We start from the raw sequence: 10,727 nt of genomic DNA, 5'->3' as shown, positions 1-10,727 counted from the left end.
AATATTTTCAAATGTTGTAATTAAATACATTTTTTATTTTTTAGTTTCAATTAAATTATATTTTGTATTTTAAATTATAAAAAATAAGGAATTTTCATACATATCACATAATTCTTATATATTTGTATATATATAGTATTTAGACCTTGATATTTATTTATATAAAATTTAAATGTCTAAATTACATTAAAACAAAACATTTAAATTAAAAAATAAGGAATTTTCATATATATCACATTATTCTTATGTATATATATATATAGTATTTAGACTTTGATATTTATTTATATGAAATTTGAGTGTCTAAATTACATTAAAATATATGAATGAAAAATTGATATTAGCAATATTCTTTATGTGATTTGAAGATTTGAATGTTATATAAATAAATAATAAATTTTAAGTGTTAGATATGTAAAAACATAAAAATTATATGACATATATGTAAATTCATCAAGCATAATTCAATTCCAGAGAGTTGCCTTTTTTAAGAGAATAATAATAAAATAAAATAAAAAATATATTTCCTCTACTCACCTTTGCTTCAATTTTGATATTAAGAGGATGATTAGGATTTGATTAGATCAAATGTGGCTATTTATGTGATATTATTGAAGCATATGTTACCTAGAAGCGTGTGTTGCATATGCTCATATTAGTATTTATAGAGTAGTTGAAAAATCATCCAATAAAGAATATATGACATCTCACCAAGTTGGTAGGTGAAATTTCAAAGTACTCATTAATCAAAATCTTATTGCGTTCATTATCGTCATATAATTGCAAAGCTACTTATAAGAAAAAATATTCTTTTTTTATAATTTTCAAGACCACATGTCTCATTATTGAAGAAATTATTACGTACGGAGTTCGGACGGGAGAATCATCTAGATTTGCTGAGTATTTGTAAATACTCAACAAATGAACAAATACTCGTAAAATTCATAAATATACTGAGCAAATACTAAGTAAATACTCAAAACTGAATATTTGTTGAGTATTACTTAGTAAATCCAGATGGTTCACCCATCCGGACTCCGCACGTAATAATTTATCCTCATTATTGACCTAGTATTCCTTTGATGATAACAAATATGGTTGATGTCAACTAATTAGTTAATAGTATTTATCATCCTGTAGCAATCGTCAAAATGATGATATTTTTCATTATAGGTGCTTTGAGGGTGGTTAAAGGACATAAGACAAAGATTTAAGTGAAGATTTCAAGCTCAAAAGATAATAATAGCTTAGTGAATGTGTTGCAATAGGTTCAATGTATTTAACTAAGTTTGTTCTTATTAATAGACTCAATTATGATAAATAATCTAATAAAAGTAATTGGATATACTATACACTTATTTATAAAATTATTAAAATTATCTTATAAATTTTTGGAATCTAATTAAGTTGGATGACTTTCTATATATATATACTTAATTGACTCATAATTATGATGTTCATCATATTTATATGATATCAAGTCTAATTGATCTTAAGGTTTTCATTCTTTTCATTAAATTTTCTTTATAGGTTTAATCATGGCAACTATATCATTAATTGTCTAATTAAAGTTCATAAACTTAATTTGAAACTAATACTCCTTTAATTAAATGGTTTATATTTTGGAAAATTTAATTGTTTCAAAATATTTCACCTCTTTCATTGAATTTGCTTAATTATGCTAATTATGTATTAATTTAATTACTAAATAAATGTGAGCTTAATTTTAATTCTATTATATTTATTTCGTTATTTGCCTTATATTATAGTATATACTTCTTATTAGTATTTTTATATTATATTATCTATAAAACTTCTTAAGATTCATTTTGGATAACTTATTTATTATTTTTTAAAGCAGGTTTTAGCACAAATTTAATAGAATAGTTTTGTGCCTTTTGGGGGAGCCATCTGGAGGGTTTTTTCAAGGATTTTTTGAATTTGTTTTTAGCTATATTTATGTGATAAATGAGGCTATAAATCTTGGTTACTTGGAGAGAATTTATCTAATGCTAAATCAAATTTGTGTGCTTTCATGATAATATTTTGAAGATTTTGAGAAGAAAATTGAAGTGTTCATCAAAATATTTTTAGTTTAAGCCTTCACTTATTAGTAATGTGTTTTTCATTAAATCCCTTATAAATTTTAGTTCATTTATGTATCATCTCTTAGACTTTGTTTTGGATGGCTTTCTTCATGCTTCTTAAAACAGATTCTTAGCACAAAAATTAAAAATTGTCTACTAAAAATCTGTTTTAAGAAGCAGTAAAAAAGCAGTCCCAAACAAAGCATTATTTAAATAGAGATTAAGGTGTAAATGTAAGATTATAGTCATTTATGGTTTGTAAGGTTCAAGAGAACTTTGATTTTAAGGTTCCTTATTTTAGGGAGTCGGTAGTCTGGCCATAAGAATTAGGTGTTTGGGCTTGTACTTTATCCATTAAAAGGAGTACAAAGGTTGCAATTTTTTTTCTACCTACTCGGAGATTGGATCTATAGTATCAAATTCTAGATAATGTTCTTGTAAGTTGGAGAAGGGCTTTAACATAGATATTACAAAAACTATTATGTCTTATACTCTATAGTTATACTTCCTATATCATATTTAATTATTCATTTATTCTTATAATTTCTTGAACATAATTATTTAATGGTGATTGTTATGCATAATCTTGAGCTCAATTGTTAAGTGGAATATATTAGCATTATGCTTATAAGTCTATTAATCTCACATAAGCATTTCTTTCCTTGCTTCTTCATTTTTTACCCCCTCTTTTACACTTGCTTAACTAGTGTTGTTAGCAAATTAATTAATTAGCTTATGTGATCAAGTAGATAAATAATATTGAGTTTTATTATTATAACTTACTCAATGGCTTTATTATTAGATTATGTATTAGTTAGACTTGTAGGTGGTCTCTATAGAATATGTATTATTGATTCATACTATCTTTGATCTAATAGATTTAAGTGTAGCATCTTAAAGATTGTGCTTATAATTTGAACACTTATTTTATATTAATTTATATGCATGTTGTGGTGGTGTACATGTGCTTAGGAGGGAGTAGATAGTTTTTTCCAAGGCTTTGAAAATCGGCCCGTACAATGAACCAGAAAAAGAAGATGTTTTATGATTCGATCGGAGTCAAATCGGATTACGTAATAAATACTTATTATATTTAAAAATTATAATAATGATAGAATTATTTGCAAATATATAATAAAAATTAAACATAATCAAATGAAGGAAAACCAACCACAATTGAAAATGCAACATTCTCATTGACAACAAATTTTAAACAATATTAAAAATGAAAGCATCCTAATCTTACAATATAATTATCAACTAACTAGAATTGAAAAATTAAAAACTCAATGCAACTTTCTCTTATCCAAGGAGATCCAAAAAAGGCAAAAAGTTCAAATTAGGAAAATTGAAATTGTGAACAATTGAACATACTCAAGTAATCAACATAAGAACCGATTAAAACAAAAAAGAAATTGCAAAGTTTTGTAAATTTTGTTAACATTTCCAAGAAGAAATTAAAAAAGTAGGTGAGATGTCGAACAAAGCATATTAGGATTTTTTGTTTCGAATAACTGTATAAGCTTTCCTTTAATTCTAAGCCATATGATCTTATATAAATGACTCAAAACGCTTTCTGCGTGAACCGCTCAATTATTTGAAATGTGTATTGGTTTCACAATTCGGCGGTCGAACCATCAGTTCACACGGTCCAATTCTAGTTCTCTACGAAACTGGCTATAAAGTGAACTGGGATCGGAACGCCGGAACTTCCAGTTCTCTACGTAACCGGCTTTGAAGTGAACCAGAACTTGCCAGTCGGCAGGTTCCCGGTTAAACTGGCCGATCCGATATTTAAAGCCTTTTTTTTTCAATTTTTTGTAATATTATTTTGATCACAAAATTTAAGCTTAAAGATCATCATAATGCCATATGATGCTCGCACGAAAATGATGATCAATAAAAAAATAAAAATAAATAAATAGCTTACAACTAATGAGTTATTGCACGTGAATTTCTAAAGACATGAAGAAATCATGCAAAACACGCGTCATACTTTTAAGAGTGATCTCATAGCAAGTAAGCTTCTCAATATCTTCATTGATCCTGGGAGAAAAATCATAATAAAAAAGGACTTGGTGGTTGTTTTCTAAAGAAGGTCAGGGTTAGAAAAATTGTGCAAGAGTTTTTATTATAAGATTAAAGGTTCGTTTGAGATAACTTTTTTATTTCTTCTTAAAGTAATTTTTTAGTAGGAAAAAATTAATTTTTTTTAATTAAAAAACTGTTTTAAAAAACAGTAAGAAAGTCATCCCAAACGAAGCTTAAGTATTCTTATTTATATTCTCCACCTAAGATTTCATAAAGTTAATTAAATTACTTAGAATTTCATGCAATTATTAGTAGCTAAAGTTCAAGATTGGTGAATTTCGGCATTAATTAGATTTAAAATAGTTAGAATTCATCATAAAACTTGATGATATTCAACATCAATTATATTTCAATTGCTTAATCTTGGCTTATTTGGATATGAGCATATCACTTTCAACATTGAAGGGTTCATTCCATCGAAACGTTCAATTTGACTATAAAATCGCTAAAATTAGAGTTCGAATTATCCTAAATTTAATTAGAAACTTCTCCATTCAAATATATATCGAGATTTGTGTTCGATCAAGATAATTTTTGTATAATACATGACCTATCAGCTTCTGTTGAGGGTTTTGTTTGGAACGGCTTATTATTGTTTCTCAAAATAAAATTTTAGTACAAAAATTCTTAAACTACATTATAGAAAAGAAATAAAAAAAGACTTCCCAAATGGACCCGAAATCAGCTTGGCTGCTTCTACAAGATTTGGAAAAAGTCTCAAGCAATCATAATATTATGTTATTTAAATTTAACGTTCCATATTTATCTTCTCCCAAAAAAAAAAGATTAAATAAATTACTCTTTTAACTTCGATCAAAAGAGTAATTTAAAAGAGAAGCATAATACTAAGTTAAGTGTGGCAGAGATGAGGATGCTCAGGTGGATGAGTGGCTTTACCCTTAGAGATAGGATACGAAATGAGCATATACGTGAAAAGGTTGGAGTAGCTCCAGTAGAAGATAAGATTAGAGAAAGTCGCCTTAGATGGTTTGGTCACATAAAACGGCGGCCTTGCGATGACCAGGTTAGAAGAGTAGAGGTATTAGATTTGACTTATGTTAAGAAAGGTAGGGGTAGACCTAAAAAGACTTGGTTAGAAAATATTAGGAATGACCTTTCTTTATTAGATTTAAACGAGAATTTGACTTTTAATAGGACACAATGGAGAAAAAGGATTCATGTAGCCGACCCCACATAGTGGGATAAAGGCTTGATGTTGTTGTTGTTGTTGTTCTTCTTCTTTTAACTTCGATCAAACTTGATTTTATTAAAATAAATAAATATATTCATATATGTTTAACGTGTTCCTACCTAAAAATCTTTATCCTGTGAGGTGTATTCGTTTGGTAAATTCCATTGGCCTTTTGTCACTGGACGTTCTAAGTTTCTCCTGAACTTTGAAAGCACAAAATTCACACCATCACAGCGGGACGCAGAAGACAATTTTTATTGTAGTTCCAGTAATTTTTCTGCATTCTATTGCTTCGCCGGGAGAGCTGAGAGGGAGGGAGATGGAGAGAGAGGAAGAAATGGGGCTGGAAAGAACGCTATCAATTGAGCCGCCTCCAGGTACAGAAATTTTCTTTGTTATTCCTTCCATGGAACCTTCAATCGCACCTCTTTTTTCTGCTTTTAACCCTATTTTCGAGATTTTCTAGCGGAATTTACTGCAAGTTGTTGTTTCGAATTGTCGATCTTATAATATAGTTGTTTGATTTGGCAGAAGATAACTTTTTTTTTAGAAAACTGCTGTAGTTCTTATGAAGAACATATCAATTACACTTTCGTCAATTGAACTTTCAGTGAGTGAGTATCTCAGCTCATTGGCTTGGATTTCTTTCCTATTACTTATTTTTTTCTTTACTAAACAAGTAGTAGTTTAGCTTTAGTAACGACGTATTACTTTTCCTGCAGCTAAATAGATCCCATATGTCTATAGATTCAACTGATTGGAAACAGAATGTGGGATGAAATCGTTGCACCTGTATCTTAAAAGAGGAGTTCTTTGTGACTGGACCTTGCTTCTATCTGCTTCTCCTTCCTAATAAAAATCCTAGTCGCTATGATTTTTTTCTCTTCCATTTGGTCCAAATTGCCAATATCCGCATGGGCAGACACATGCTTCTGATAAGAGTACTACTTAGTCCTGTGACTTTGGATTTATTATTATGTGTGGAGTCCGGAGAGCGTCCGGAGACCAATAAAAATGCGTCACGTCATCTCAAAAATGTACCGCGCTCGGTACCGAGGACCGGAGAACCATCCGGTGTCCGCACGGAATAATTGCTCGTGACTTTGGGTCTTGGAAGGTTCACCTTCATGAGTCTTCAATATTTGGGATACATTGATCTCCCTTGGCTCATATGGATGGTCTTCAAGGTCTACTTATCTCCTGTGGCTTGTTCCTTTGTGGTTATTGATTAAACAGGTAGAATAGTTAGCTAAATCATTAGTAAACTCTCCTTTTAGGCATCATCAGTAGGATACATATAGATTATAACAAGTGGCAGAAAAACTCGATGAAAAGAAGATAACTAACATTATTGCTAAGAAATTTGGCCTTCTAAATCAAGATGAGTTCATAGAAGTTGGAAAAAAAAAGTTGCAACTCAAGATATCTTCATTCTTAGGACCGCGACAATTGAAGCCACACCTGTGTCAAGCTTCCCATCAATTAAAGGCCACAATGAGCCTTTTATAGAAGGCTATTGAAAACCTCATGGAGTCAAGATTGACCTATTGAAGACTTACATTTTATCATAGTTGCATCAAGGTCAAGCCCAAATGTCTTTATAAATCAAACAAGAAAGCTTGTCTAAAAGGCAAGTGCCTTTCAACTGAGGGGCCAAGCTGGTATTAAGAGCCATTTTCCTAGCCAGATTAAAAGCCAACATAAGTACCCATCATGGTACCAACTACCATAGAATGATCCAAAAGCTCCATCTTCAGTGAACTCACCACCATGAAGGCCACATGGGGTGCCAACCTCATGATGATGCTCACAATAAAAGTCACCACCTATGTTATCATCACTATCATCATCATTCTCATAATCATCGTTGTTAGTATCCCTTGTTGGTCCTCAAGCCTTGAGTATTTCTTTGTATGACCCTAACGTTTAATTTAGAGAAATCTCTTTTTGCAAGGAGGAAACGAAACATAAGATGGCTAATAAAGCTAAGGATCATAGTTGGCTACTAATATAGATGATGTTGCCTCGTACATATCAATGATGAATAACACACTCTAACACAAAGGTCCTGTGGAGTTATAGTGTATAGTGTGACATGTGCTATTTTAAAAATAACACGAAGCATTAAAAAATCATACATAATTTATTACAAATTAAACAATATGAGACAAATATCATAATACAAAAAGTACTATTATATCATATAAGTATAACATAATATTACTTTAACAAATAAAATATGTACTCCAAGAGCTTGTACAAATTTTCTAGTATCATGTAAATTTCACAAAGGTACCATATGTGTTAATGAAATTGCAAAATTTAAGTGAAGGCCAATGAGTTATGGGAATAAATATTTGAGGCAACAAGAGCAAGAAATAGTTTCAGTTAGTTTGAAATGGATAAGCTCGTTATGCTCTTTATAGATACAAATCTTGATTGTTGTAAATGTTGTAATAACAACATTAGTTGCCCTACTTCTAAAAGCCTTTCAAGAATAAACGAATCACTCACTGCAGTCCTTGTCGATGAATCTCTTGCTTGTCACAATAGCAAGAAATGCACTATAGCCCGCGTCAATGCTACTTAACCATTCAAGCTATCTATGGATGTCATCAGACTTGTCTTACTCGCCTTTGTTAATTTTGCAACTAAAGTGCACAATAACCAAACACTCTTTTCGTTTTCTTTTCTCTTTTTGATTATCTATATGACAGTTTGTTTTGAATTCCTTCTAACTGCTTAGGGGTAGGTTGCTTTTGACAAACTTCAAAAGCTAGAGGATTCTTGCAACTACACAATATCCTATGGTTGTTTCCCCTTTAAGTGATTTTCGCATAGAAATCTAATTCACATTATTTTATGGATCTAGATGCATAGTGCTAAGAAAAGCTAAAACTCTTGCATTTTTGTATTTTTATTTTGATAGCATCTTCATGTCAACAGCTTTGTCGAGCTAGTTGATGGTGACAATAATCAATTATAAAAAGAAAGATTGAAATCACCATGGATCATTCTCGATAACATAACATTGTTTAATTAGTATACGAGTGAGCCAAATTTTTCGTGTTTCATCGATGCATTTTTATCAAAATAACACTATTATCAAGATATCACTGAACCACACAACTTCTCAATTACGATTTTTCGTATGGCATAGAGACAAGTAGAACATAAAATTGCACTTGCCTCAAACTTGAATTAGAAATGTTGAGGATTTATGTTTTATGTTACATCAGACTTGTCTTACTCGCCTTTGTTAATTTTGCAACTAAAGTGCACAATAACCAAACACTCTTTTCGTTTTCTTTTCTCTTTTTAATTATCTATATGACAGTTTGTTTTGAATTCCTTCTAACTGCTTAGGGGTAGGTTGCTTTTGAAAAACTTCAAAAGCTAGAGGATTCTTGCAACTACACAATGTCCTATGGTTGTTTTCCCGATTTTCGCATAGAAATCTAATTCACATTATTTTATGGATCTAGATGCCTAGTGCTAAGAAAAGCTAAAACTCTTGCTTTTTTTATTTTTATTTTGATGGCATCTTCATGTCAACAGTTTTGTTGAGCTAGTTGATGGTGACAATAATCAATTATAAAAAGAAAGATTGAAATCACCATGTATTTATTTAAATATTAACTAAATTATCATTAATTAAATATTTAATATTTTTAATTAATATATCATAATTTCATTAGGTTATTAAATAGTCAGATTCTAACATTAGTTAGATTAATAATTTTGAGACCGAAAAAAATTAGATTAAAATATTGGAGTTTCAATCAACTCGAAGGATGAAATAAATATTTTTTAAAAAATTTGAAGTTATTAGATTTACTTTGAGATGAATGTAATATATAAGAAAATTATATTATACTAATTTTAAAAATAAATTAAGCTTTTAGATTAATTATAATTAAATTTTATTCTAAAAATCATAATAAACTATTTTAAAATTTTGCGAGAATTTTAATTAAAAGTAAATCTATGCAAATGGCATAATATGGAAGTTTTATAACTCATAATTTCTATAAATGATCTAAGCCGAAGCTTTCAACTAATAAACTAAAATAAATTTCCAATAAAGCTCATTTTGGTTTGTTTGTTAGGGGCTTTGGCTACCAACCAAGATATCTTGAGTTCGAGTCTTACGTATGTGATATATCTACAAATTTGTTTTAATTGTCCTAAATATTTCAAAAAAAAAAAACTCCCTATGTGATGAAAGTCGAAGCTCCCAACTACTGAACTAATTTGAGCAGTCTAAAATAATACACGCTCATCTAAATAGCACCTTTCTCATGTGCATTCATTTCCCTATTTAAAAACCCATTCATCTCCTTTGCACTACCCATCCTCTTCACCCTCTAATTAAATCCAACATGAAGGAGGCAATAAGGTGTTGCATCTCATGCATCCTCCCTTGCGGCGCTCTTGATGTCATCCGTATCGTCCATGCCAATGGCCGCGTGGAAGAGATCAGCCATGCCATTCAAGCAGGCGACATCACCCGAGCCTACCCTAATCACGTCCTCCGCAAGCCACCTTCCCCCGCATCCATTGATGATGATTCCACAGCTTCAGCCTCTCGGGAGTCGGTAATTCTACCGCCCACGGCGGAACTCAAGCGTGGAAAGATTTACTTTCTTATGCCGGTTTCGGGGAAGGCGGGGGCGAGGGGGGCAAGGAGGAGGGAGATGGGAGGAGAGGAGGGGAGAAGGGTGGAGATGATAAAAGAGAGAGTTTTGGTGGAGAGGCAGAGGGATAGAAGAAGGGGGAGGGTGGGGGTGTGGAGGCCGCACCTTGATAGTATATCTGAGATGATGGGGCATGATTTGTAGTTATGTGATCCGATCTTCAATGCCTTTTCTTTCTTCTTCTTTTTTTCTTTGAATTTTAATTTCATTTTGTTTGATGCGTGGTCCTACTAATGTTAATTACTCTTGCTATTTTCCTGAATATATATATTTTTTGTGTGTAAGGAAGCAATTATGTTGATAGAGTAAAGTTCATTTCCTTCTGCACTTTTTGAGTAGCGAGAGAGAGAGAGAGAGAGAGAGAGAGAGAGAGAGAGAGAGAGCAAAATGACTACTCATTGATATGAAGTAAAGCTACTGAATTATCATGGGAAGAGAGAGAGAGAGAGAGCGCAATGATGGCCAAATGAGGATGACTAAATCTTCCCTTTCCAACTAAAATTATGTAAGAATTAAGAATAATTCTATTCTATTAAGATTGATCAATCAACACTATTTTAAATTAATATATATTCATTTTTATTGGCCAATTTGGATAGAACCAAGGTTTTGAAAACCGGACAACGGACCGGAAGAAGGAGAGGTTCACGGTTTGACCGG

At 31.1% G+C, this 10,727-nt stretch overlaps 1 protein-coding gene and 1 long non-coding RNA gene across 2 annotated transcripts; both read left to right on the top strand.

Moving 5' to 3' along the window:
* The first annotated feature begins 5,500 nt into the window (after nucleotides 1-5,500).
* On the top strand, nucleotides 5,501-6,257 carry LOC114581376. The gene is made up of 2 exons (XR_003703312.1): nucleotides 5,501-5,747; nucleotides 6,093-6,257. It is a non-coding gene; the product is annotated as an uncharacterized LOC114581376 (long non-coding RNA).
* A 3,450-nt stretch (nucleotides 6,258-9,707) lies between these two features.
* On the top strand, nucleotides 9,708-10,351 carry LOC110103142. The gene has a single exon (XM_020831733.2). It carries the CDS (start codon nucleotides 9,753-9,755, stop codon nucleotides 10,209-10,211), a length of 459 nt encoding a protein of 152 aa, XP_020687392.1. The 5' UTR covers nucleotides 9,708-9,752; the 3' UTR covers nucleotides 10,212-10,351.
* Nucleotides 10,352-10,727: the final 376 nt, after the last annotated feature.

This window comes from Dendrobium catenatum, unplaced genomic scaffold (genome assembly GCF_001605985.2).
Source record: "Dendrobium catenatum unplaced genomic scaffold, ASM160598v2 fragScaff_scaffold_1684, whole genome shotgun sequence".
NCBI classification, from domain to species: domain Eukaryota; kingdom Viridiplantae; phylum Streptophyta; class Magnoliopsida; order Asparagales; family Orchidaceae; genus Dendrobium; species Dendrobium catenatum.
This window is presented reverse-complemented; position numbering and strand designations above follow the sequence as displayed.

Excerpts from the sequence above, each read along its gene's own strand:
- LOC110103142 (XM_020831733.2), top strand. The coding sequence starts at position 9,753 with ATGAAGGAGGCAATAAGGTGTTGCATCTCATGCATCCTCCCTTGCGGC.